This window comes from Hypoxylon fragiforme, assembly GCF_022984875.1.
Source record: "Hypoxylon fragiforme strain CBS 206.31 chromosome Unknown GGS25scaffold_1, whole genome shotgun sequence".
Taxonomy (NCBI): Eukaryota; Fungi; Ascomycota; class Sordariomycetes; order Xylariales; family Hypoxylaceae; genus Hypoxylon; species Hypoxylon fragiforme.
This window is the reverse complement of record NW_026054756.1, coordinates 3,325,638-3,351,396: the sequence shown is the minus strand read 5'-3', so window position 1 is coordinate 3,351,396 and position 25,759 is coordinate 3,325,638. Positions and strand designations below refer to the sequence as shown.

The following is a 25,759-nucleotide window of genomic DNA, read 5'->3' as shown; positions in this document are numbered from 1 at the left end:
ATCTAATATCTGTACGCGTATGTATACTAAAAAGTGAGGCCCCTGAGATTAATGATTAAGTAGGCTTACCACTAAATCTTCTCAGAGGAGCTAGGAGGACGGTGAGGGGCTGCTGCGAGACCCCTTGGTGGCGTGCCACTCGTTCGACGAGGTGGTGGTAGACTGGCAGGGATATCATCGTTCGAATCGTCATCTGTTGATTCTGAACGGTCATCTTCTATAATTACCGGCCCAGAAGCTGAGCCAATTCGTGGAGGAGTTACCTCCTCCATCTTAGTATCCGTTGGAGAAACTGATTTGGGCTGCGCATGGTGAGAAGAGACCCGATAACCTTTTCTTTGAAAGGACGAAAGACTATTTTGAGCTGGTGCCGGCTGTTCCGGAGGGCTAGGCTTCGGCAGTGTGGGATCAACTGTAGCCGCAGTAGCATTCGATCCACGTAGACCTGTCGTCATTTCTGAGACGGTCAGGTGATTGATTATCTCTTCAGGTCCATCGTCAGTTCGTTGGCGTTTAGCGCTTGGAGTTCCTTCTGGCTGACTCAAGCTTTCGTGCTTCCATCCCATACGAAGACGTTCGCTGTCGATTTCAGCCTTAGTGCGTCGGTTACGAAGACGAACACCGTATTTCTTTCGGATGATACTCTGCTTTGTGCTGAAACTGTTGTGAAGGCCTTCCAATCTAGTCTGCCGTTGCGCTAGATCTGGAATATGCTCCGCTTCCCTGAAGCGAGCAGAGTACGTGAGTTCGGCTTGGCGGAGTTCTTCTTCCAATCTTTCTCGAGTGCTGGCATTCAAATGGGCATAGGGATTATCCTTAGTTGATGAGTTGGGGGTTGGCGTCGTCGGTGCCTTAGACTGTATCGGCGTCGTAGCATACTGAGATGGGACATGGAATTGGTGCTGGCTCCCTAACGGTTGAGGCACGGTAGACGAAGGAAATGGAACTGGACTAGGGCCACCGGAGGATAGTATGATCGGTGATCCCGAAGTTGCAGGTGCTTTAGGAGTTGCCGGCATGGTGCCATGCTCTCCACAGACATGGTTATTCAGGTGCTATTGCTGATGTAAGTTACTAGTCAATGAGATCATAATATGTGATTACTTACATATTGCTGGCCAACCTTTGTTATGAAGCCCGCACCACAATGTCTACACGAAAAGGGAAACCCTTCCTGACTAGGCGGATCCTTCGTGCAAACTTGTTTCTGAACATGCTGTTTCTATATTAGTATGCGCTCAAGTAAAGGATAAGGCTGAAACTCACGTAATCATGTGGTTGAACGTCGTCGAATTTGCGCCAGCACAACGGACATTGCAAAACCTGACGAGGACGATTTTCATGCGGTAGAGCAGAGGGGCTTGGCATCGGTATCGATCTTGGGTTCGGATCAACAGAATTCAAGTTGACCGACGGGTTAAATGATGTTGGGGCTGGGTTGAACCTCGGTGCTCCATCTATTTGATCATCGAGGGCATCGCTGTTCTCATAACCCAGTCGCTCAGCTCGAGCCAGAGCGTTGATAAGAGAACGCGCCTCGATAGTTCTTAACCTCTTCTCTAATGCCCTGTCTAAGAAATAGTCGCTAGCTTTGGCTAGTATATCATCGACCACTTCATCCAAATCAGCAGATTGGAGATGCGCGACGATCTCATGTTTAGATTCGGAAACCATCTTGGCACCGAAATCTTTAATGGAGCGACGAATAATAACCCCATTGCAGTGGTGGATGACCGCATTCAACTGATGGCTGTATTAGTAAAAGAAGAAGAATTTTCATGTGCGTAAGGGGAAAGGGGGTATAATTGAGCGCGACGAGAATCATCGAACCAGAAAACTCAAACAACGGCTGTGGTAGGATCGACGAGGACTGCGAAAACATCACGAGTGAAAGCTCAGGTAAGCAAACGGAACAATAAACTCACCAAGAATGCGGAATGAAATTCCGAACCAAGTAGGGACTTTTCCCAATTATCTCGGACCACCCTTCTCACGGCAGCCGGGACCGACTGTTGCACAGCATGCGTAAGGCGCGAAAGATCGTCCATATATTTAGGATTCTCAAGATGGTGCTCTCTCTTGGGAGATGGAAATCCCTGAGGGTGAGATGTACTCCGAGGCTTTAAGTGTGCGCTAGGTGGATCAACAATAGAGATCTTGTGAGGCAGGCTAGATGACTGGCGTTGCACATAGCGGTGCGCTTGTGTTGTCGGAGGGGTCTGTGATATTGGTGTGGTGTGGAATGATTTGTGTGGTGTAGGTGTAGGCGCAAATGCCGGTGCCGAGGCCGAAGCCGGGGTCGGGGCGGGTGCTGATGTTGATGCTGATGCCGAAGGATGCGGCATAACTGGGCCCGGTGTTGCCATCATTGGAGATGGTCGAACAGGTGGCGTAGATGCATCTGATGTTGTTCTACCCGATGCCGAAGATGATGATCCGGTTCCGTTAACACCATTGCTCTTTAGACCATTAATGCTACGTGGAAGACCATTAGGATAGTGCGTTGCAGGGTTGGGCTGAGGTTTAGCTGGTGACATGACTTGTGTGGATGATACTGGACTAGGCCTAGGTTGTGCCGGCGTTGTAGGAGTTGCCGTTCCCGTGACCGCTCCCGTGGCCGTTTCCGCGGCCGTTTCCGTGGCCATAGCTGGCGATGGAGATGGTTGCACTTCCATTGCGATTGCGATTGCGGCACAGCTTGGTAATGGACATTAAAGTTATAGTGATTTCTTAAAGAGTCCAGGCCGTTGTAAATCCTCTAAACGTCTTCAAAAAGATGACTTTTAGGGTATATTTTTTCCAAAGGAGTGGAGACGCGTTATACTGCGTATGTATGTATTTGCTGACACCTTGCTACTTGTTGCTTGGGGGCCTAGTAAATTCAGTCAGCCCTATTCACTACTGCGCCTGTGCCTGTGCCTTATTTATAGTGGATTGTCTAGAGAATAATGGGAATGGTTACCTATAAAATGTTAGGCAAGGAAAGGTTACATACCTGTGAGTAGTACCTATGAGTAGGATTACTCCAATGTTTTTAAAATGGAACAAGGAAACCAAACTCGATCGTTGAAAGTTACAATTCTGCGGATAGGTAAGTAGCCATCAAGCATGGTAATAAGGTATGTGGTATGTAAGTTAGTAGGGGAGGATGTCCGGGTTTATCACTTAATAATAATTTTTTTTTCCTCGTGTAAAAGGGGCGGGGCGGCGCAATTTATTATCTGCTTAGCTGAATTAACTTCCAATTAGCGTTGATTAAATAAGGAAAGAACAATTAATATTTGAAATGGGTAACTTAAACGGCCCACACTTACAAGCAAACGGACCAACTATTGGTTGATTCTTTAATTCTGCTACGCAGAAGGTGCGACATAAAAGGTTAAATGCTTTAAATGTTTCAATCCGGATGAATTACATATGTACATTCATACGCTAGTAGTATAAGTATTATAAGTATTGGGTACTTCCGTAGCAACTAATACTACGGCGTACTATGTATGTATTGTATGAGTATTATATTAGAGTTCTTAATATGATCCGTGCTCCTTTTTGATTAGCCTTTTTCCTCAATCTTCTCCCCCTTTCCCTGCTCGTGCTGTTATATGTATCCAACAATTCCAATGTTGGTGTTGTTTGCTTCCTTGCTATACACATCTGGTACATACATGTAATAAGTACGATCCCGGTGTTATACATACCTAGTACTCAACCTACCTCATTCGGACAACTTTAATTCATTTATTGATACATACCCAGGTGCAGTTCGCTGCGTACATGTACTTATTAATCATCTTCTAATCTATACAATGTTCAATGCTGTTGTCATATAAATTGTCGTCCCGGGTGCATTTGAGGGTCTTAATAAACAACCTTGTTCTCTACGACGAGACGCATTATAGACTGCCGAACCGTTCATTCCTTCTGTGAGGTGGTTCATCAGCTATTAGCAGATAGTCTCGGAAAAGCGTACAGGTGATACATGACTATACCTACTTGACGTACCTACATGTACCTATATATAAGCATCTGAGGGTGCCTACATGTAGAAGGGTACATACCGCAGGTACAATACTAACAATAGAATACAATACATGAATTATTGAAGTTTGTAGTACCAACGCTTATTAGACCCACCATATTCCGAGACCTTCAAGAGGTACATACATACATAGTACTACCTACTACCTACACATGCATACATGCATACATACATAATATTGTGCCAACTACAAACGGTGCAGACACTCACTCACTTTAGGCTGTTTGTCGCATTTAGAAAATTGATGAATGCCTAATGTATGTACTGTACCTACATGCAATGCAGCCTGCCTTCACATCAATCAATCATTACCCCCCCAGTACCTTGAACCGAAACGCCTCGCCACGATCCAGATACACGACCCTCTCCCTCCAGCCCTCGCCGTCCACCTTGTCCTTGAACTCCGCCAGCGGCGACAGGAACACGCTGTAGTCGTCGTAGTGCACCGGGATCGTCACCCCCGGCTGCATCAGCTCCATCAGCCGGAACCCCTGCGCCGCGTCCATCGTCACCATGACCAGCGGTATCGCCGGCCCCGGGATCGTCGTGCCCCCCAGGTGCACCAGCATGAGGTCGATCCTTGAGTTCCGCTGCTTTTGCGATCGTGACTGTTGATGCACCGGTAGTAGTAGTTGCTGCTGCCGCCGCAGCCACGTCGGTATCTCCCTCAGCTCGTCCACGAACAGCGTGTCCCCGGATATGTACACGCGGTACCCCGTGTCCAGCGTATCCGGGTCGTCGCCCGTCGGCGCCTTGAACGTGTACCCCAGCTCGACGAGCCACCCGTTCGTCGGCGGCACCGCCCTCAGCACGCTGTTGGCCAGCGAGAGCGCGCCCGGCGGCACGTGCTTCCCCGGCATCCCCGTCACCTTGATCGCCGGCACCTTGCCGTACCCGCCCGCGAGCCGCGGCTCCCGGCGGTCGATGTGCAGCATCATGCTCTCGAAGACGTCCACCCCGTGCACCGACCGGAACGGCTCCTCCTTGGCCTCCCCCGACGCGAGGCACGCCTTGGCGTGTGGGGTCGTGATGATGTGGAAGTTCCGGTTCAGCGAGTTCTCGACCAGCCGGTCGAAGTGATCTTCGTGGTAGTGCGACAGCAGGATGCAGTCAAGCGACGGCAGCTCGTGCAGGTCTACCGCCGGATTGGTCTTCCTCTGCGCCGTCACCCCCGGCCCCAGGTGCACGTGGTCGCCGGCGTGCAGGAAGTTGGGGTCGGTGAGGATCCGGATGCCCTGCCACTCGATCATCATGGTCGCCGTGCCGATGAAATAAACACTCGCATCTTCATCCTTCCCGGACCCGCCGGGATGGAAATGCACTTTCTTCGTCGGCAATGCTGTCGTGTCCTCGTTGGGGACCGCCTGGTCCTTGAGGAGAGGCTGCCTCTTTAATGGGTCAAGATGGAGATGGCGCGTTGGAATCATTATATGCCTAGGTATAAATATAGTCCTATTAACTAATTTTTTAATTGAGATCAATGCTAGGTTTACTGTTGTTATTTATGAGATGAAATGGTGTAGTCTTGTAGAGTATCATGACGTGGACGTCAAAGGAGATGATGTAATGTATAGGCATACTCTATATATATCAACCACGCCAGGCTTAGTAGTAATTCATAAGTATAATATAGTTTAAATTACAGCGTTCATCTAGTATTTACTAGTATGGGTAGGCATATTCAGATTATTGATGGTTTACCTATGTGTTAGACGTTCAGCTGTGTCAACTACAATAACCAGACTTATGGAAGATTTTACATTTTACAACTAAGTAGAAGTCGTATCAAGATGATACATTTCAGGTCTACTAAAATCGAAGAAGGGTTGAGTTGCCTGTAGTTACTTATGCAGTACTAATCACTGGTGTCATTTGATAGACTATGGAGCATGTTGGTCAGGAAAGCTGGTATTACGATAACCCATAGCTGCCACTTGTCAGCATACACTACCGCCTCCATATCACCGCGAGGCACACCAGACGAAACAAAAGAATAAAATCACCCTGAAGGTAATATCCATCTACCAAAGTAGCGTAGATAAAAGCCCTCCACTCAAATAGGGAAGCATCCCTTTCTAACTAACCCCCTATTCCAACATCCCCAGGAACAGGAGGATCAGATTTCCTTCCAAAGCATTCGGCATTGCCTTCCATCCACAAATATAGCTGTATAATCAGCAGAAAGACGGAAGATCGCAACGTATCCACCAAATCATCCATCCACAATACTCGCCAATCCAACTGCTACAACAGCAGAAAGATTCAAGATTGGGACTCGTGTACATTTACCACGATTGCCTCAATTTCACGCCGAGACCCTTCAACCCTCTTCCTAATCTTCATCACGAGTAATTTTTACCCTAGGTTCTCATCTTGGGTTAGATTGTCGCTGCTCGTTTGGGTCTGGTCGATTTGGGGCTGCTCAGTTTTGGCATCACTTGCAGCTGCTGATTCACTGCAACTTCTTTCTTCGTAGTGACCGCAGTGTCATTACGATCATCTTTCAAATTCATTGCAGAGCCACTTTCGTCAGACTTCTCAACTGTCTTAGTGTTCTTCGCATTTCCACTCTTGGTCATTGCAGCGCCCTTGGTATCTTTCTTAGTCATGGCCGCGGCGTTCTTTCCATGGCTGTTCTTAGATGTGGTAGCATCTTTGGTGCCGTCGTGCTGGGCGCTGTCGTGCTGGGCGCTGTCGTGCTGGGCGCTGTCGTGCTGGGCGCTGTCGTGCTGGGCGCTGTCGTGCTGGGCGCTGTCGTGCTGGGCGCTGTCGTGCTTGGTGTTATCATGCTTGGTGTCTTTATCCTTGGTGCCTTCGTTCTTGGGCATCGCAGTACTAGTAGGCTCTTCATTCGCGACAGTGGCTCCAGCGTCGTCCTCTGTCTTTTCCGGGGCGTCGTTCTCCTCGTCGCCCGCAGGGTTGTCGCCCAGCTCGGGCTGCTTTGGAACAACAAGGCACAATTTGCTGTCATCCTAGAACAGTTTCTTGACCTTCTCTGTCTCCATTCTGTAGACAGCGGCCACGTTGGCCAACTTGTCATCGATTAGGTTGTGCCACCCATCATATTCAGAGATGACAATGGCACCCTTAGAATATGGCAGTGGGTCGCCGGAGTGCTGAAACCCCCAGAAATGCTCTATCGCCTGAGTGGCTATGCGTTTGTGGCGGTAGCTATGTTGATGGCGTGCCGGCCAATGTGAGCCGCCGTTTTCTTGAAACGTGCGAATAGCCTCCTCTGTGAGGATGACAGCTGCGACCCGGCGAGAAAGGATGTAATTGATGGTCAAAGCACGTAGGTTGGCAATGGTGTTGATCACGTCCCAGAACTTATCTTCGGGAAGGGATGCAAATGAAGGGTGCATGTTGTCACGCTTGAAATCTTTCAGGGTGCCCTCCTGGCGACTCATCTCGAGGTCGTGAATAAATTTGTCGATGGCTTCCAATCTGCCGTTAATCCCCTTCTGCTTGTTTTTGTCGCCGCGCTTCCATGATTGGAAGTCCCCCACCTGGTCGAGGGCGGTTGTGATTTCCTTTTCCTCGGGGCATTTCTTGAATGGCAGTTCACAAGGTCGGATGGGAGTACCCTTTGAGGGCTGCCACGAAGAAGGCTGCCATGGAGTTGGTTGACTCATGATGCCAATTATACAATGATGTGACAGTGTTATGAACTTGAAAAACAATTGGAGGTGGTGAGATTAATAGGTTATTGATGGTGTAGAGGATGAAGGAAAGGTTTGGAATTGATGGGACGTGGATGAAGAAGATTGCTGGTAGTGACGCGTGTTTTTTCTTGGGCGATGTTGACATGCACAATGGTACGGCGAGTGGGTGCCTGAACAACCTTAGATTAGAGTGAAGGGAATATGTGTGCTGGCGGGTTAGAGTGTCAGAGTGTTAGAGTGTTAACTTGAAGGTTCTAGAGTGCTGGAGAGTGCTGGAGAGTGCTGGAGTGCTTTCCACCAATGCTCTTTGTCTGTTTTTTGCCATTGTCAGCGGCGTTGATGTAGTAGCAATATATAGGTATACTATTGCAAATACTTACTGAATATAACGTCAAGCTCTCTAAGACGACTCTGTGCGCGAAATAATGAATATGAACGTGCTTCGTTGTTGTAAGTGATAGGTAGGCACTAGGTAGTTGATTTCAATATTATTTTTATTTATTTATATATATTTGAGGTACAGTACATATCAATGTAAGTACCTAGTATATACCTAGGCACGTCTGCCTTCCAATCTGCTAGGGCAAGGTACTGCTAGGTAGGTAGGTACATACTATTTTGGGATTTACCATTCGTGCCTGCCTTGTTTGTTGTCCAATCTGGCTTACCATCTATTATCATACCAGGGTAGGGTATGTTAGATGCCTTAACAATGCGGCATAGTGTAGGTAGGTAGCCACGTCCCAACTCCTACATATATAGGTACCTACTAGGCAGGCACGTACGTCGTACCTACCCAACCTAAGGTATATACTACCTAGGGTACTTAGGTAGACTCTCCAGCTGGCCCTGCTTCAATAACTCGTCCAGCATCCAACCGAATAAAGTAATCTGCATCCTTCACTGCCTCTAATCGATGAGCAATCGTGATTACCGTGCTATCTTTCAGTTCTGCCAACAACACATCCTGTATTGCCAACGCAGTCTTCTTGTCGATCGAAGCTGTTGCCTCATCCAAGATAATGATAGGACTCTTTCTTAGTATGGCCCTCCCAATGCCCACAAGCTGCCGTTGACCTTGGCTAAGGTTCTTACCACCAACATCAACCATGGAACCCAGAGACCATTTCGGGCCTAAGACTCGGAGTAACGCCTCCTTACATTCCTCATCTGTGTGCTGCTCTAGTGGGTCTAGATTTTCGCGTATCGAGCCCGGAAATAGAACTGGATCTTGTGCCACAAAGCTGATACGTTGTCTCCAGGTGTGTACATCGACTCGAGAGATGTCTAGGTCACCAACCCGGATTTGCCCCTTTTCTGGGTGCATTGTTGCGAGAAGGGCCAGCGCTAAGGTAGACTTTCCGGACCCTGTTCGTCCTAATACCGCACAGGTTGACCCGCTGGGGATCGTGAATGACACATCTACCAGCGAAGGTTCAAGGTGTGGCGCGTACTTAACCGTCACCGAATCGAATGTGATGCTATCTTGGTACGAAGGCCAATAAGCAGGTGGCTGGATATCTCCGTTGGGCTCTTCTTCTAGATCTAGGAGCTCGACCACCCTCTCCACCGACACAAAGTCCATTTGAAGCTGACCATATGTTTTGCACAGAATGTGGGTTGACTCGACTAGTTGAGCAGCACTGGTGAGCACGAAAGCGGTTAAGCCAGGTGACAGACCTTGGTACAAGGCTAACGTTGTTAAAGCAAATATAGAACATGCGGATAACAAATCATATCGGTATTGGAGCCACGCCTGCAAACTCCAGTAGAAGTGGTCCATTTTCTGAAAAGTATCTGTGGCGACAATATTACGGTTCTGGAAGACTGGCTGCGCCTTGAATGCTCGAATAGTTGCTAATCCATCAACAAGAATGCCAAAATTTGACATGAGTGGACTGAGTGTGACCATTTCAAGCCGGCGAAGACTTTGCGAGGTCGGCAGAAATCGCATGAAGATGACAATAAACCAAACGGTCATTCCAAGAGCGAATACGAAGAATACTGGCGTTGTAAGGGCAATTACAATCATGGAACTAAGCCATGTTAGGGACCAGAAAGCAAAATTCTGGAGTGGTTGGATAACACCACCATCTAACATCCCAATATCAGATGTCAAACGGTTCATCAAGCGCCCAACTGGGGTGACATCGTAAAAGCGGAATGTCGCGCGGCTCACTCGATCAATAACCTTGGCAAACAGACTTTTCGCTGCTCTGTATAATATGACTGTAAGGCCGATTTGGGTGAGGACGAACAATACAGTCATGACGAGACCAAGAATGGCATACCATACTAGCCACGGCCTGACATCATTATCTGGGCTTGGAAGCCCGTTGAAGATACCGTCTCCGAGGCTAGATGAATGTGCAGATAACCGAGCCTTGACACTTTCATATGCCTCGCCCCATGACTTGAGAAACCAGTAATTGAATATACGAGCGAACCGGAAAAGAGAGAAAATGACGATAACAGCGATCCATGATGTTAGCTTCCCTGCTTTTATATATGTCCAATAAACTCGGGCGACGACGCCACCCGATGCACGGACTTCGTCCTCGACGAATTTGTCTGGAACCGCTGCGTTCGCTAATTCCTCAGTGACATTCTGGGCCTCGTCTTCAACAATGCTCTCTTGTGTGTGTCGGGGGGTCTCAATTTCTCGGGGGTACTCATCTGGGTCGAGGACGCGAGCTCTGCCATCGGTGATTTCGACCACCTGGTCCGCCAGCGATAGACATAGGTCGACTCGGTGCGTAACCAGCACAACGGTGCGCCCCTTTAGGAGGGACCCGCGAAATAGCTTTCGTACGATAGATTGAGCTGTCATGTGGTCGAGCGCTGCGAGCGGATCGTCAAGCAGGATGATGCGAGATCGACTATACACAGCTCGTGCCAGCGCGACTCGTGCCTTCTGGCCCCCGGAGAGACCAATACCGTTCTCTCCAATGTTAGATTTATCCCCGTGTGCGAAATTAGCAAGATCGGGCAGTAATTCGCATGCATCTAGGACCTCGTTGTATCTGATCTTGTCTAACGGGAAGTTGAACAAGATGTTATCTTGAATGCTCATGTTTTGGAGCCATGGGGACTGAGCACAATATCCCACCATCTCGTTAGGCAATGTGCTATCTCCTCTCACTTGGTTGAGCTCGCCAAGGATAGCTTCCAAGAGTGCCGTCTTCCCTGAACCCACTTTACCATGAATCAAAGTGAGCCCAGGGGTAAAGCGCAAATCGATATCTTCAAGAACAAGTTTTCCATTAGTCGGCCACGTAAAATAAGCACCGCGAAACTCGATCTCAGACGTGAAATCATCAAAATCACCCTCCTCCTTGTCGGGCTCGCGCATGAATGTTTCGAGACGCCCCACTGCTATAGAGGCGTTGAGTAATACTGTTATTAAATTAGGTAGCTCTTTCAAACTCGATTCGAGCATCGTAAAGAGTTGGAGTGCAGGGAAGGCAACGTCAACCGGAAGAGGCCGCCCTGCTATATACGTTACCGCGAAGAATGTGAACACGGGGAAAAGAGCGCTGGCTGCAAGATTGGAAGCACCAACCCCGATGGTCCACAGACTCGAGATAATCCGTAGGTGTAGTTCCTTCGCTCGGGCTTGCATGATGTTTCCCAGCCATTTGGACTGCCAGTCGTACCACCTGAGGGGTCTAATGGCTTCGACAAACTGGGTAGTTGCTTGAAGCCTGACATCTGCCGCTACTCTCCGTCGCTTTTCAATTCGAATCAAGGAACGCACGCAACCAGCGTTCACAAACTGGAGAACCACGGCCCACGTGACACCAAGAAGACAAGGCCACCCCAAAAGTTGCCAAATGAGAGCTAGAGATAATATTAACTGCAGTGGTTTCGTAATCAGGTTTGGGAATTCCCAAAAACGTTGCGCCACCTCATAAACATCGTTTCTCATCAAGTTGAGGATCTTGCCCATAGATGCTGGTTGCTCAGAAGCACCCTTGGCCTTACTTGGAGCCTTAGGGCTGCGTAGTCTAAGCGTTTCGAGAAGGCGAACCCAGCGAGACTTCTTGGGCTTGCCCCCCAGTAAGGGAGTGTCCTCGTCCGGCTCCGCACCACCATTCTCTTGAGGAACCTCGTCCAAATCTGTGCGAAGTCCAAATGATTTTCGGGCTAACGTCTTTGCGTAGACCGCTGTAAGCATCTCGCCGCGCGACCTCTCATACGCGCGGCGGCTAAACCAAAGCAAAAAAACACCCGACTGGCAGGCAACAAGACGAACTGATAAGGTAGCCAATGCATATAAGAAAGATTCGTTCCTGTGGTCAAGACCCTTCTCAATAGATTGCAGCAAACGCTGCAAAAGAGCGGGATTAGAAAGGTTCGCCGCCGTTTCTATAAGTCCAAGAAATGTGATGATGATTAAATCCAAGCCGTTCGCCATAATTAAACGCTTCACTATAGAGCCCTTTAGATCCCGAAATAAAAGATGCAACCGCTCGTGCTGAAAGTCATACGGTAAGAACCACACATCCTCATCATTCAATTTATTCCTATATCCTCGTGTTATCAACGGGGTCATCCAAGACACGGTCATGAACTGCCATAAGCTCAGATTATCCTCGGGGCTGCGTAGTCGCGACGTGGGGGGATACTGCGGGTCTGCAATCCCGGTCGAGTCCAGATCCGGATCCCGCATCGGCATGGCGAGAATAAGCAGTATGCCGGCCAGCGCAAGACTGACGGCAGCAACCTGCACTATGCTCACGCGGGCCGTCCCATTGTACCACGCGACGAGCGACAACAAACCGCATACCAAAACCGTAGTGAACAAAGTAAGTAAAGCCTTCGGGGTGCTGCGCGGACGGTCAACAACCGTGATGAGGAGGGTCACAACCCATGGCGCCAGGTCCAAAATCCGCACCGTGGCAAAAGGCGGTGATGCGGCGGCTAATACGGCCAGGACTAGTCCGATCGCGGATAAGACGGCCAAGCAAAAACTCCAGAAACTCCATGGCCGGGTGCGAAAGCCGAATAGCAGTGTCTCTTCCTTAGCAAAAGGTCGCGTCCATTGGGGACCTTGGGGGAAGAAACCGTGACTGAGATAGAGCAGGAGACAGATAAGGGCGATAGCGGCTTGCGCGATGGAACACCGCGATATGATGTCCATGGAGATTAGGTTATGGTGCTGGGCCTCGAGGGAGGAAGAAGGGAGGGAGATAAGCAATACATCCTGATATGTATATATGATACTCGATATAGAAGAATTCATCGCGTGTGTGGTTAGGAAGAGCGAGGGAGATATAGAAGGATTGGGGGGGATAATTTATCCTCAAGTTGTAGCCATAGTTCAGTTTTGGGACGGATTTTCTGTCTCTCTCCACGAGCCCAATTTAAGAAAGAAAAAAAAGAAAAAGGAAAAGAAAAAAAAAGAGAGAAAGCAGAATTAGGATTGGATGGTTGGGAAACCGGGATTAATAAGCCAAGAATTGAATTGGTTGATACATGTATATGTATATGAATGGATTCTTTATGAATACCTTCACGTATGAATACCGGGTATGTAGGTGCTGCCCAGTGGGTAGGATATTTATTTATATGCTAACTAGACAGGTATGCATCAATTTTGATATCCTACTAACCTACGTAGTTACTACTAGACTCTAGTAGTAGTACTCCCTGACATAAAAAATTGGATTACCTAGCTAGGTAGGGTTGGTCGGTAAGCAATCTGGAAGCAAGCAAGCAAGCAAGTAACAATTGAAGAAGAGTTCAATCATTGAGAAGGTTTTGGTTTTGCTTATGTCGTTGCGTTATTGTTGTTGCTTGTTGAGTTTGAGTTCGGAAAAAGTAGGTATCCAAACTTTCCTTTCATATGTATATTAAATAAAAAGGGTTCGTTCCAGCGAACAATGGCCACTATATTAGTTATGTACCTGCTACATATTTACATAACTAAGCACTGCATGTGCAACTACATAGGTATTGTACATAACCTAGCGGCTGGCTGGCTGGCTGGTTGTGCAAATGCGGGGACGGGATTCGATCGAAGTTCCCAGTTCTCCAGTCACTTCAATAATTAGGCAGGGGTGAAGGGTTTCTGGATTGCATCATTTTGGGTTGGTATTGTGTTTTATTTCTACATCATTGATGTATTTATATACAGCTTTTGCGTTTGGGAATAGTTATATATACGAATAATTTAGAGAGATAGCAATAAGTAAAACCTATCTATATCCATTTCAATGTTTGATGACATCCAATACTCCATGGTACCTAGGTATCTATGTAGTATAAAATATAGAGGTCACGAGTGCTGCTTGATGGCAACACATGTGCCGTGCATGTACCACATACTAGGTACGCAGTACAACAATTCCAATGCTCCCCGGGCCGTTATCGAGATTATGAGATGTGATAGGCTACGGCACAATAAAATAAAAAAGGTATTGGCTTGGGGATATCGTTGAAATTATGTACGGGAGTAAGTTACACACCCAATGGCCTATAATGTGACTGACGACAAACGCCAAAAGGTCAACTATAACCGACCCTTCCCGTCCAGACGCACATCTATGATACATATCTATACTGGCTCGCCAATACAGCCAAGCATGAGCCTCTCGTAATCACCGCTCGTCTCGCCCTTGATGCGGCTGGCGAGACTTTTACGGTACCGCTGCTGGTATGCGCCACTGACATTTGCCATCGTTTGCCTGTCCCAGTGGTATCGTACCACTCTAGATACGAGCAGGTGATCCTTTGTGCCCATGCCTGCCATCGCTTCCTCGAGAAGGGAGGCCGCGTGCATGTACTTATCAACCGCGTTCCGTAGCTGGTAGAGCAGGGCCTGCTCCATGTGTCCACTGAATTCCTAGGTAAAAGTTAGCACGTGTGATCAATGGGGTAGGTAGAATCCATTGGGCTTACCTTTCTGATGACATCTTCCAACCGTCGCCTAAACTTTTGTTCGTAGGCGTGGTTGATGGCTCGGATCTGATTATCATTCCGCGTGGACAGAATCGAGCACACCATCATCTCGTCTGTGCCCACTTTCCCCTCTGTGGCACGGTACAACTCCATGACGTCCTGATCGACGGCCTGGGGAATGACAGGCGCGCTATCCTCCGCCCTGTTCGCTCCTAGCACTATCAAGAAATGCCTCTCCGTCTTCATGCTGAGGTCCCCCTTGATGTCATTCTCGAGCGATCGATGGAACGTGTGCTGGTACATGCTCTTGATAGCATGCATATCCGCATTGCTCCGGCTCAGCAAAACGTCATTGAGGACCTTCTCCTTCGTCCCGGGGCCGTCCATGGCGGAATTAAGGAGGTGAACATCGTGGAGTAACGGTCCCCTCACGATGGCTACGAGGCCGGTCTCGAACCAGCCTCTCGTCTCCGATATTATATCCTTCTCGAGGGTGCGGCTGAAGCTTCGGAAATAGGCCGATTTGATGGCCTCGATCTGCATGGGGTCCTTGGAGGCCAGGGTCCGGATCAAGGTCTTCTCGTCGGTGCCGAAACCCTTCATGGCACTTCGGAGCGCCCGCGCATCGGGATTAGCGTCCCACTGGATGATTTGTGGAGGCCCGTACCCTGGACTAGGGGCAGTGGGAGGCCCGGCGGGCGGGGCACCATACCCGTACCCTTGCTGGGGGGGTGGTGCGCCATATTGGCCGGGCGGAGGTCCCGAAGGAGGTCCATAGGAATGACTCGGCGGCGGCGCTCCGTAGGGCTGCTGGGGCGGAGGATATTGACCTTGAGGAGGATAAGGGCTCCCCTGTGGGGGATATTGGCCTTGAGGGGGGTACGGGCTGCCTTGTGGAGGTGGATAATGGCCTTGGGGAGGATATTGAGATGGATATTGGCCTTGCGGTGGTGGGTATTGGCCGTATTGCTGGGGTGGAGGTTGATTGTACTGGCCGGGATAGCCGCCCGGCTGACCGTAAGGGTATGACATGTGCTTACGGGAAGTAGCTTTTCGCTCGATTACCGATTGATTGAGTTTGATATGATTTGTTGGAATCTTTGATTCTTTTAATTACGAAAGCAACCAAGATAGGTAACGATGGAGCTATCTGCTGTAGGTGGAAGGGTTGGTTGGATGATATAGATGAAGTGGGGTCTGAATAGGTGGAAATAGTTGAGGATTGGATGATTTGAAGAGATGGAGAGATGGAGTGGGTATATAATAAAAATTAAAGTAGGAAGAAAAAGAGGAAAATATGTACAGATAACATTATAATATATTCCATCAAGTTCCCAGTTTGCTCTGGCTCGCCCTCTTGCGCCTCACACGTTGAGGCTGTGAAGAATATTTGCTAACTGCCTAGCTTTTGGATGCGTCGTCATTGGGTAGTCTGAACAAAGAAACCGTTTTAAAATGAATTAAAATGAATTAAACTACGTCAATCTCTACTATGTACGTAGTACTAGTAACATTAATTGAAGTACTAGACAGGCTGGCTTCGTGGCTGAGGCGCATTCTACTATCCCTACATATAGTAGGTAGGTACGCCATGCTCAGGATTTCAGGTGTACCTTGATGTACTACATACTTCAATATTATGTACGTTTTTATGGTCTACCTGTGTGCCGGTATTCCGATTGCGAAGGAAGGAAGCCTTAGGAAGGATATAAATCGCCAAGTTACTTGAGAATACTTCCTAGCATGTAGCGCATCTGCCTAGTGAAGTGCCAAGACAATGACGCGAAGTCCCCGCCACAAGTACGCCAGTTGGGATCATCACCTGAGCAATGTTCCTTTTTAATTTACACCTTTTACACCCATCATTATTTACACCTCTTACACCCATCTTTAGTATAGTGCCATGCATATTTCAAGCATGGGACTTCAATTGCATAGCAGTAAATCAAAAACTTCACAAGCAAAACAAGTCAAAAAGGTGATGCAAATCTCTCTCTATTAAATTTTCTGAAAGGAGTGACCTGAACGATAAGGCAAAGCACCAATGCGTTGTGAGAGTATCACGCAACACCGATGCAATGCTTAGTTTTCCCCCCTTCTCCTTTCTCACCCTCCTCACTCTCTCCTCTTGCCACTGAGACTCATGATCAAATGCAATATCTAACCCTATCTCCCATCTCTAAAAAATTGACCTTCGCCGATGAAATGCAATGCAAAGTTAGATGCCCCTTATTATAGATGGTCCAGTAGACCAAAAAGGCTCATCAGCTAAGGTGCTTAGGAGCCCCGGCACTCGATCTTGGAAACCTCAACGGTGTTGAGCGAGAGTCTGACCGGCTTGGTGTTGGTGAAGGTAGGGGCAGTTGCACCACCGCTGTAAATATTCATGTTAGTCAGTTGCGACATGGACAGAGAAGGGGGAAAAGGTTATTGCTTACGGCCTGAAAGGAGTGCAGACGATGTTGTCGACCGAGACACCCTCAGCACCAGTCAGGTAGAGGGTAGAAACCTCCTTGAGGACAGGGAACTGATCCTCGGTGGCACCATCGGCGCCGATGTTAACTCGGACGATGTCCGTGGAGTTCTTAGCGTGGCCAGCTCCGCCGCGGGAAGCCTCGACGGTGATCAGAGCCACCGGAATCTTGGAGGGGCTCTTCTGGGCAAGCGCCACGCTGGCGAAAGCAATGGTGAGGAAGCTGGTGACCTGCATTTTGAATGTGGTAAGGGGTTGGTTTTATCGGTGAAGATGGTGAGAAGATTGAGGAGTTGGTTGAAGGATGCTTTTGAAGATGAGTCTGTTGGATGAGTTGGATATGCTGATGATGAGATGAGAGAGAACGCAAATAATGTAGAGCCCAACGGTCAGTTATATAGATTTTCTTGTACGGGTCCCCCCTTATGTTTTCTCTCCTTGGACAATATTGAGGTTTGTCTACCATCTACCTAACCTTAGGTAGGTACGTGCATACGTGGTACGTGCTGACAACGATGTAGATCATCGCCGACCTGGAGGCTGACATCGACCAGGACGTGGCGCGCATAGATCTGAGCCTCTACGATATTCGCTCTTGTGGAGGCAAAGCCCAACGACTCTCAACACGAAGTTGTGTACATGATAAAAAAGTACATAATGGCTTTCTTTAGCAAACATACGAGTTATGTGAAGGGCATTATTCCCATTAGCAGAGAGTACGACGTGTGGCACAGAGAGCACTATGCACCGCTCATTTAGTGGTCTGTGGCGTCGATATCTTGCCTCATGCCAAGACTCAGCTGGCACAGCTTAAGTAGGTAATGCTGGTACTTATTAGTAGTATGTCAGCCTGTGAGCCGCTAGTCTTGGTCGTGGCCGACATGATCGCGGCATGCTTTCCCCGGGATACATATGGCAACGTTACTACTGTGCCGTTCAACGCCGTATCGGTACGGCAGATGGAAACTAAATTTAGTAAGATCTACGGACCTATATGCAATGTCAACTCGATCTGCCCAAGCTGATTGCTTCCTTTCCCTCGTATTGTATTGGCAGTGCACAATAAGATATTGGGTACCTACTGTTAACAACCTACCATATTACTAAGGCCACTCGACACTCCACTCGACAAAGCTTGTGTTCCCGGATATCTGATAGATCACTCCTATCGAGAATCAGATCACCTACATGCCAGTACGCATAAGTTTCCAATGACTAATGCTAGGAATCCATGCCTAATCTCACTTCATGTTCGTAAGCAAACCCGTACGACATCACCCACTAAGTCAGACTGCATGGAGACTAAACTAAACAGGACTAAACAGGACTACTATTAGTAAAGACTTTGAATCATGAACGAATCGCCAGACATCAGATGCGTGGCCCATTCGCCCACCAAGTAACGTTAGGAGAGAGTCAAGTCAGTGCAGAACAAGCTAACGGAATCCATGGATCTTATTTTCGGGGATCACGCTTGGACTACCTACCTACCTACCTACCTAAGCCCGAACGTAAAATATAACCTACCATCCGAAAGGTTTGTGTGCCTATTCCCGCAATAACAGCAATACTACATGTGAAAATGAAAATAGCCTTTTGATTTAAAATAAAAAATCCAGCGAAAAAAAAGGCACAGCACGGCGGTGAAGTAAAAGGGGCATAGGTAGAGAGGACGTTTCCGTACGGTTTATGGGGACGGGGAGACGGTGACGGGGCGGGCGGACAGAGGAACAAGCAAACACACAAGTAAAAGGCAAATAGAATATCTTGACTAGTGCGGTTCATTCGCTCTATATACGATGCACGGGTCGAAAACACGATGAAATGGCTTCCCCTATATCGAGTCGCTCTTACATACACCTACACCTGCATACCCGTCCGGCAATCATATACATGCACGATCGCCTATGAAGCAGTCACGAGGATATTAACTGTGAACTGTTTGTTTAAGGGGGCGCGGTATAGAAAGGAGTGAAGGGCGAAAAAAAAATGGTTCACTCGTCGCTTCATTCTAAACATTTTCCCAAGAAGTCAATCTGTAGGTGAGCAAGTATTTACAACGCGTATTCTCACAATAATTGCGCAACACTGCTAGCAGGTGATGGGAAAGAATACGCAAGTCTCAATCACACCGATGTGATGCTTAGGTGATTTCAATTATCTAATTACAACCTATATTTTTTTACCATGATACCTAATAGGCCAGGTACTTCGGTAGGTTACCTGGTAAGCAACTACCTATTTACAATGTGAACCAGTCAGTTGGTTGGTCAGTCACATACAAGTAAATGTCGTCGTCTACTGGACGACAGCGCACACGGCACCCAGAGCCAAAACACCATAAACCCCGACAAAGCTGCCCGCGAGGCCGCGGGCAGCGTTGTTGACGACTGGGATTTCCGAAGTCTGCATCAGGGTCATATGAATGTTAGCAAGTAATATCTCTGGGAGAATATAAGAAGATGGTTAAGTGCGTTTCTTCTTTTTTTTTGGGGGGGGGGGGAGGGGTGGGAGACTAGACATGTACGCACAGTAGTAGGAACCGTTCCGTTGCCAGTACCCGTGGGGGCCTGGGTAAGGGTGGCAGAAACACTGGTCGGCGAGGCGCCGGTGGTCGCTGAGGTAGGCGTTGCGGTGGCGTATCCGGACCCTGTCTTGGCAGTATCCGCGGACGTCGTCGCCTCGCTGCTACCGCTGGACCCCTCCTCAGCAGTGCTTGTCGTCGGGGCTTCGGTCGTGGAGGAGGCGGATGAATCCTGAGCCGACGAAGTCGACTGCGTCGACTGCGTCGCGCCGGTGGTGGCGGGAAGCGCGGGTCCGACGTCTGGCTGGTCGCCCGTAAGGGGCTCGGTTGAGAGGCCGCATTGGGATGCGCTTTGAGTTAGGGAGGAGCTGTAGTATTTCCACTGTAGGTAGGTTCCGAGTAAAAGATTAGTTTACCAGCCTATTACTTTATTTTTATCTGCACAAAGGAGGTTGGAGAGGAGGGCTTCTGGCTTGCGAGGTTGGCCGAGTGGGAAAGGGGCGGTTCCTGATGCAGGCTAGGGACATACAATATCTACTTTCATTAGCTGTGCTCTGTATATTCATGATATTATCCTTAACCATCGCACTTACCTTCATTATCCGGTCCGGAACACTGCAGGCAATTTTCGTAGTCGGTCAGGAATATCTCGTCATTGCAGACATCGGCACTAGATCGTCCTTGGATAATAGCCTGCCCTGGAAAGTTGCGAGAAAAAAAACATCAGCATTGATTTATAATCTCTACATGATATGTTAGAAGTAGGCATATATAACGAACCGCAGTTGTCGTGGCAGTTGTAGGCAGGGGTGCCAGGCTCCTGACGCCTGAGCAAGTGGGCGAAGAGCTCGGTCTCGTCCGCGGATGCGGAGACAGCGGTAGCGGCGACGATTGCGCCAAGGACCCAGTGGACAGAGATCATCTTTACGGCTTATGTGTAGCGGAAACGAACGTATATCTAGATAATTGAGAAAAAACGAGCGGCTTCTAGTAATGTTCAGCTTCGTATAAAACTCGGTATGTTTCAAGGTGAGCGAGACTTGAATATACAGGAAAGGGTGGCAGCGGCGGCCGCCGTCTTATAGCTGTGTAGCTTCACATGTAGACGGGCTGTAGCATCGTTCAGCTAAGGCAGGGGGTTTTGATCCATGCCGCCTAGGTAGAGTTTTTGGACGAATGATTGTGAGGCTAGCCGATGCTCGGAGATTAGGCTGTAGGTCTTGGAAGCAGGAAGCAGGATTATACCACTACCTTGGCAGGTCAGGTGTTCCGGCCTTGGTTGTGAGCTTTTTTCCCGGAGGCGAATCTACATAGGTAATGACTTGGCTGTAGGTGGATTGACCTTATGTAACTACGTACGAACCGAAGACTCCGAGGCATGATTACCGTTGTACGGCATTTTGTATGTCACGATCTACCTAAACTCTCTATGAGTGGCGATGGAATACACTTGGTTGAACGGAGGACTGCACAGGAGGTCGGTAGCTACCCGTCTGTTACCTACTGTTCGTAATGCTTCGTTACATTATATGAGTTACACTTTTCTAAGCACAACTTGGCTAGGCTGTGACCTTCTTATACTTGCTTAGTTTTTGTTCCATTCCCTTCCGAGGTCCCCAGGAGCTATTACGAAATAATAGAGGATTCTGGATCGGTATTGGCCACAAGGATCTGATTAGATTGATAAGATTAGATGGAGTGCCACACTGCCGTTGGATATCTCCGCTCTGGCGTTGTACCACTAAGACGGCACTAGTAGGGGTGGTTAAGCAAGGATCTTCACTTTAGCGCCATCAGATAAACCAGCTTTTGGGTCACAAATGTGTGTGACGGGACTTGCACTTTTTCATCTACGGATTTCTAATGAGCTCAACATGTGACTTATATTTTTACTTGTTTATGTATGACCTAAAGGGACTTGTAAGAGTGTAATCTGATCTTTATGTCGAACTTTAAGAGAATTTAGGCCCTTCGAAGCAACCCTTATCTTGATGCCGAGCAAACCTAGACTTATAGTGTTGTCTCGTGCTAATCGACTCCATTGACGTTACGCGGGCAGCTTGAAAGGGACAGTTACAAGAATTACAAGAAAGCAATAGTGGGTATTCGATCTGATAATCGGTAAATAATCATGCCACCCGCCTAGCCTGGCCACTCATAGCTGCCCGTCTGAGTGTCAACTTGCAGAACCAACTCGCTTCTTTTCTCCTAGTCTCTTGGTGTCTAACTGCTTCCAGTCGTTTCACCCCACATAGAAGACAAGATCACCACATGGTGGTCGTGACTTGGCAGCTTGGTCACACCTGTAACTCGTTACTAGTATATCGCAGTTGGCCTTCCCTCGCTGTCATCTACCTATCATGCTGCAGCTGGGTTCATATCACCTTTAGCATTCGCCATTCTAGCTCCCTTGGCTGACTCTTAGTCCTTCGGCGATTTTCAATGTTAACATGTACCATCCTATATAAGACAAGGTCTAGGTATGTTCAGATTCATCCCCCAGTTGGTTTTATACCAAGATGCCATAATACGAGCCGACTAACTACTAGTTACCTACTGAATTATCGGAGCCCGGGTGGGATCCAAGGCCCAGATACCCTATCCTCCTACAGCACAGTTTATAAGTTGGCGTTGTCTTGAAAATTCATTGTCTACTTCCTACCTAGATGATGAGTCTTTTTTGCATGACCTTCCTAACCAAGATGAGGGCCTTCACTTGGCCTACCGTCATCGGATGATCAATTCTTTTCCTTTTTCTAGTTTTCACATCTGAAGGTGCACATAGGAATCTATCTAGTAACCATCTACGGTGATTGTTCGGCCAATTGGCTTTGAATGGGGTACAGACCTATTCAGCTTCCTAGGCTGTTGAAAGAATTGAACATTGGTTGGATTATAGTTAGGCCTCAAAGTTGGCAGACATCAGCTGCTTTCTTAATCTCTTGCCTCAAACCGCTCATACTATGATACTATCGTGAAACTTTTCCTATCGGCATATGCATTGCATATTCAGATACGACAAAGCCAGGTAAATAGTCCCTCCTCTGACGAAGAGCCGTTACGGTATCCTCGCCCAGGAACAACGTAGAACTATCTATGGCGTCTTGGAAACGGCTTATCTCGGACGAATGAGTGAATATATCGGCTCCCACACAAGGTCGCGGGCATCTTGGCTTGGCAAGGGAGTGATTGGCTTGTGACGAGGGGCCGGTTATATGTGCCTAAATGAACTGCCCACTGATTATAAGTGGATGAGCCATCCCGTTCCACAAACTAAACCAACCCTTATAAGTCCCATCAGCAACCTCCACTCGCTCTTCGAAAACGACTTCCTCTCTTCAGCCACAGCCACTTTTTTTCCAAGACGAGCCTGTCTCGACAACTTCGTATTACATTCTTCCCCCTGACAAAACTCATTAGGTAGTTTGCTTGTAAAAAAAAAACATCCTTTCTTTTCCATTCAACATGAGGTTCAGCCAAGTATCTTATCTCGCTGCCCTGGCTGGAAGCCAGCTCGTCGTTGCTGACGGAGAGGCTCACGGCGAAGGCCTGGAAGGCTCTTCCATGGGCCCCGTCGCCTTCCTCTGGCCTGAGGATAGGCCCTGGAGCGCCTCGGCTGATAACAGCGGGCCTTGCGGGAGTGCCAGCGGTGTGGTGAACCGAACTGCCTTCCCGATATGTGAGTAGCGATAGTAATAGGGGTAAATAGTTTAGCTTACTAATATTGTCTACGTATAGCTCAGGGGACTGTGTCTCTGTCCATCGCAGACGAGGCTTGGAACGTCAATTTCTCTATTGCATATGACAACAGTCAGTATCAACATATATCTCATCTTTCGCAGACCACCCCACTAAAAAAGTTCCCAGCTCCTACCATCCAGAGCCAGTTCTCCCAACAGGTCGTCAGCGAGGTCACTGAGATCGAGCCCGGCCACCAATGCTACAAGGTCGGCAACGTGCCCAGCACCGTGACCGCGGGGAGCAACGCAACCATCCAGCTCGCGTACTGGTCCAACGTCGACACCGAGCTCAGCGGCAGCAACCAGACGTTCTACGCCTGCGCTGACATTGTAAGTTGCCTATGCAGCCACCGGGGGGTGGGGGCAGGTTGTCTCTTCCACCTATCTACCTACCTACCCCCTACTTAGGGTACTCTGAAACGTGCACTAACCCACCACAGACCTTCGTCGAGCTCCAGGACTTCACGACCAACGCGCCCTGCTTCAACGTCACGGCCTCCGAGTTCGACTCCTCTTCCCCCTCCTCCTCCTCCTCTACTGCTACCCCAGCGGCGGGCAGCAGCAGCAGCGATGGCCTCACCACCGGAGCAAAGGCCGGCATCGCCGTCGGCGTCATCGTAGCGTCCCTTGCCATCGTCGGCGCTGTCGCCTTCGTCGTTCTGCGCAGACGCAGGGCCCAGCCGCTCGACCACGAGGCGGCGGCGGCTGCGAAGAAGGGATTGCAGCCGGAGGTCGCGTCGGTCGTTAGTAGCCGACACTAAGCCTATTGAGGACCGAGATCTGGGTTCTGGGAAATGAGGTTGAAGGGGCTGGCCCTCGACGCTGGTCAACTGACTGGAGCGGTTGCGGGATGGGGAATAGGGGAATGGGGGAAGGTAGGTACCTAGGTTTGACGATTTTCAGGGATGCGAGACTATGCTATATTATGTATAGGTTTAGTTGAGAGTCCTAGTTAGTTGTTATATACCTACCCAAATTCGTAAAAGAGTGCTTTGGCTCCTCTTGACGTGTCGCTCAGTTGCCTATGTGTTTATGCAAACTCGCTCGCTTGATTGCTGCATTACTACCAGCCCAGTAGACAGGTACCTAGGCAGGGAAGTATAGGGGGTGTGTGGCTGATGTAGTAAGTCGCGGACTCGTCAGCTGATACCCCTGAATAATGGGTTATTTCAAGTACTACCTACTTACTTCTACAACTCCACTTACCCAGCGTGCAATCAGCGTCGTACTGGCTACTACCCTTCACTCAGTGTGCGCCTTCCTTCATAGTTGCTCTTTTCCGGGCTGCAGTTAGACTAGGTAAGAAAGAAACTTGGTTTAATAGGGGGGAAGGTTTGGAGGTATGTTACGAAAAATAATCGATCCGAGGTAGGTGGTATTTCCTCAAGGCTAGGAGCTGAAATGCATATGAAGCTTCAAGTGGTATTTCACTCTACAGAATAGGCACCTATATAATGATACTATAGACGCGGTAGTGAGAAAAATCCACTTTCATAGATGTCGCGAGTTTAGAGGCGTTGTTAAAGGGGAATAGGTATAGGTAACTTCTTTACTTTAATACTATCATAGGATACTATCATAAGTAGGTACATACATAGGTAAATCTATAAGAATAAATCCCTTAGACTCTCCTGTGTGGTACGTATTGATTTTACTTGTCGAACGAATTAACGCGTTGAAAAGGGGGCCTTAGTTTCCATATAGGGGTATAGCAAGTGCATACCTAGTACAGTATAGTCCTATTGACAAAACATCGAATATGTACTTCACCTACCTAGGGCCTACTAGAGACTTTCAGAGTCAAGAATTTACATCAGCGATGTTCTATTTGCGATGTCTCATTGGTGTCGTATTGGAGGTCCAATACGGAAGTCCAATCGAAGCTTGGTGCATCTTCGATTGGAAAACCCTCATTCAAGGAACCGGGTAGCTGCTAGTTAGTTCAAGATTATAAAAGTTCCATCGGCCCCCTGAAAATATACAGTTATACTCAATCATCAATGGTCCGTTCCTTTTCAGCTCATTCGTTGATCGCCAATAGCACCAGAGACATCAGCCATGGTGGGAGCCGAAACCCTTGTGTCCTTCAAGCCTAGACCAATCTGTCCAGCGATCCTATGCCACGGCCACCCATTACCAACCCTCCCCGCATTCTTCACGAAACCATCGAGTTCCTCTACCATACCTCTCCACCAACTTTATCGGCACGTTCGCAACGTTCGTGCCGTCCCATTATCTTTGGACCTTCCCCTTTGAGTCGTGACCTATCTATCTGGCACACATGCAACTGTTACGCATGCAAAAAAAGAAAAAGAAAGAATACTTCGGTGCTTGCTTCCAGAACAAGAAACCTGCCGTTCCATCCATCTATAACACGCAATCTGTTATAGGAGGCTCGATGGCACTCCTTGCGGTGCC

At 48.4% G+C, this 25,759-nt stretch overlaps 8 protein-coding genes across 8 annotated transcripts; 1 reads left to right on the top strand and 7 right to left on the bottom strand.

Moving 5' to 3' along the window:
* Positions 1-71: 71 nt before the first annotated feature.
* GGS25DRAFT_517303 (uncharacterized protein) lies at positions 72-2,675 on the bottom strand (the record flags this gene model as incomplete). Its single annotated transcript, XM_049263368.1, has 4 exons — positions 72-1,055; positions 1,109-1,216; positions 1,267-1,743; positions 1,926-2,675. 4 exons carry the CDS (start codon positions 2,673-2,675, stop codon positions 72-74), a joined length of 2,319 nt encoding a protein of 772 aa, XP_049121792.1.
* Positions 2,676-4,149: 1,474 nt separating this feature from the next.
* Positions 4,150-5,660, bottom strand: GGS25DRAFT_471803 (Metallo-hydrolase/oxidoreductase). The gene has a single exon (XM_049259375.1). It carries the CDS (start codon positions 5,464-5,466, stop codon positions 4,348-4,350), a length of 1,119 nt encoding a protein of 372 aa, XP_049121791.1. The 5' UTR covers positions 5,467-5,660; the 3' UTR covers positions 4,150-4,347.
* A 757-nt stretch (positions 5,661-6,417) lies between these two features.
* On the bottom strand, positions 6,418-7,671 carry GGS25DRAFT_517301 (uncharacterized protein; the record flags this gene model as incomplete). Its single annotated transcript, XM_049263367.1, has 2 exons — positions 6,418-6,978; positions 7,030-7,671. The coding sequence occupies 2 exons, from the start codon at positions 7,669-7,671 to the stop codon at positions 6,418-6,420; spliced, it is 1,203 nt and encodes a 400-aa protein (XP_049121790.1).
* Positions 7,672-8,177: 506 nt separating this feature from the next.
* On the bottom strand, positions 8,178-13,514 carry GGS25DRAFT_471797 (canalicular multispecific organic anion transporter 1). Its single transcript, XM_049259374.1, has one exon. The coding sequence runs from the start codon at positions 12,944-12,946 to the stop codon at positions 8,528-8,530; it is 4,419 nt and encodes a 1,472-aa protein (XP_049121789.1). The 5' UTR covers positions 12,947-13,514; the 3' UTR covers positions 8,178-8,527.
* A 249-nt stretch (positions 13,515-13,763) lies between these two features.
* GGS25DRAFT_471796 (Annexin) lies at positions 13,764-16,059 on the bottom strand. Its single transcript, XM_049259373.1, has 2 exons — positions 14,605-16,059; positions 13,764-14,548 (listed from the first exon to the last, which is right to left on the bottom strand). Exons 1-2 carry the CDS (start codon positions 15,634-15,636, stop codon positions 14,261-14,263), a joined length of 1,320 nt encoding a protein of 439 aa, XP_049121788.1. The 5' UTR covers positions 15,637-16,059; the 3' UTR covers positions 13,764-14,260.
* A 391-nt stretch (positions 16,060-16,450) lies between these two features.
* On the bottom strand, positions 16,451-18,052 carry GGS25DRAFT_471794 (uncharacterized protein). The gene is made up of 3 exons (XM_049259372.1): positions 17,633-18,052; positions 17,043-17,466; positions 16,451-16,978 (listed from the first exon to the last, which is right to left on the bottom strand). The coding sequence occupies exons 2-3, from the start codon at positions 17,312-17,314 to the stop codon at positions 16,882-16,884; spliced, it is 369 nt and encodes a 122-aa protein (XP_049121787.1). The 5' UTR covers positions 17,315-17,466; positions 17,633-18,052; the 3' UTR covers positions 16,451-16,881.
* A 1,066-nt stretch (positions 18,053-19,118) lies between these two features.
* Positions 19,119-20,764, bottom strand: GGS25DRAFT_51365 (uncharacterized protein). The gene is made up of 5 exons (XM_049262903.1): positions 20,382-20,764; positions 20,195-20,299; positions 20,131-20,135; positions 19,609-19,983; positions 19,119-19,483 (listed from the first exon to the last, which is right to left on the bottom strand). The coding sequence occupies exons 1-5, from the start codon at positions 20,521-20,523 to the stop codon at positions 19,376-19,378; spliced, it is 735 nt and encodes a 244-aa protein (XP_049121786.1). The 5' UTR covers positions 20,524-20,764; the 3' UTR covers positions 19,119-19,375.
* A 2,302-nt stretch (positions 20,765-23,066) lies between these two features.
* GGS25DRAFT_517296 (uncharacterized protein) lies at positions 23,067-24,102 on the top strand (the record flags this gene model as incomplete). The annotated part of the gene is made up of 3 exons (XM_049263366.1): positions 23,067-23,280; positions 23,340-23,671; positions 23,782-24,102. 3 exons carry the CDS (start codon positions 23,067-23,069, stop codon positions 24,100-24,102), a joined length of 867 nt encoding a protein of 288 aa, XP_049121785.1.
* Positions 24,103-25,759: the final 1,657 nt, after the last annotated feature.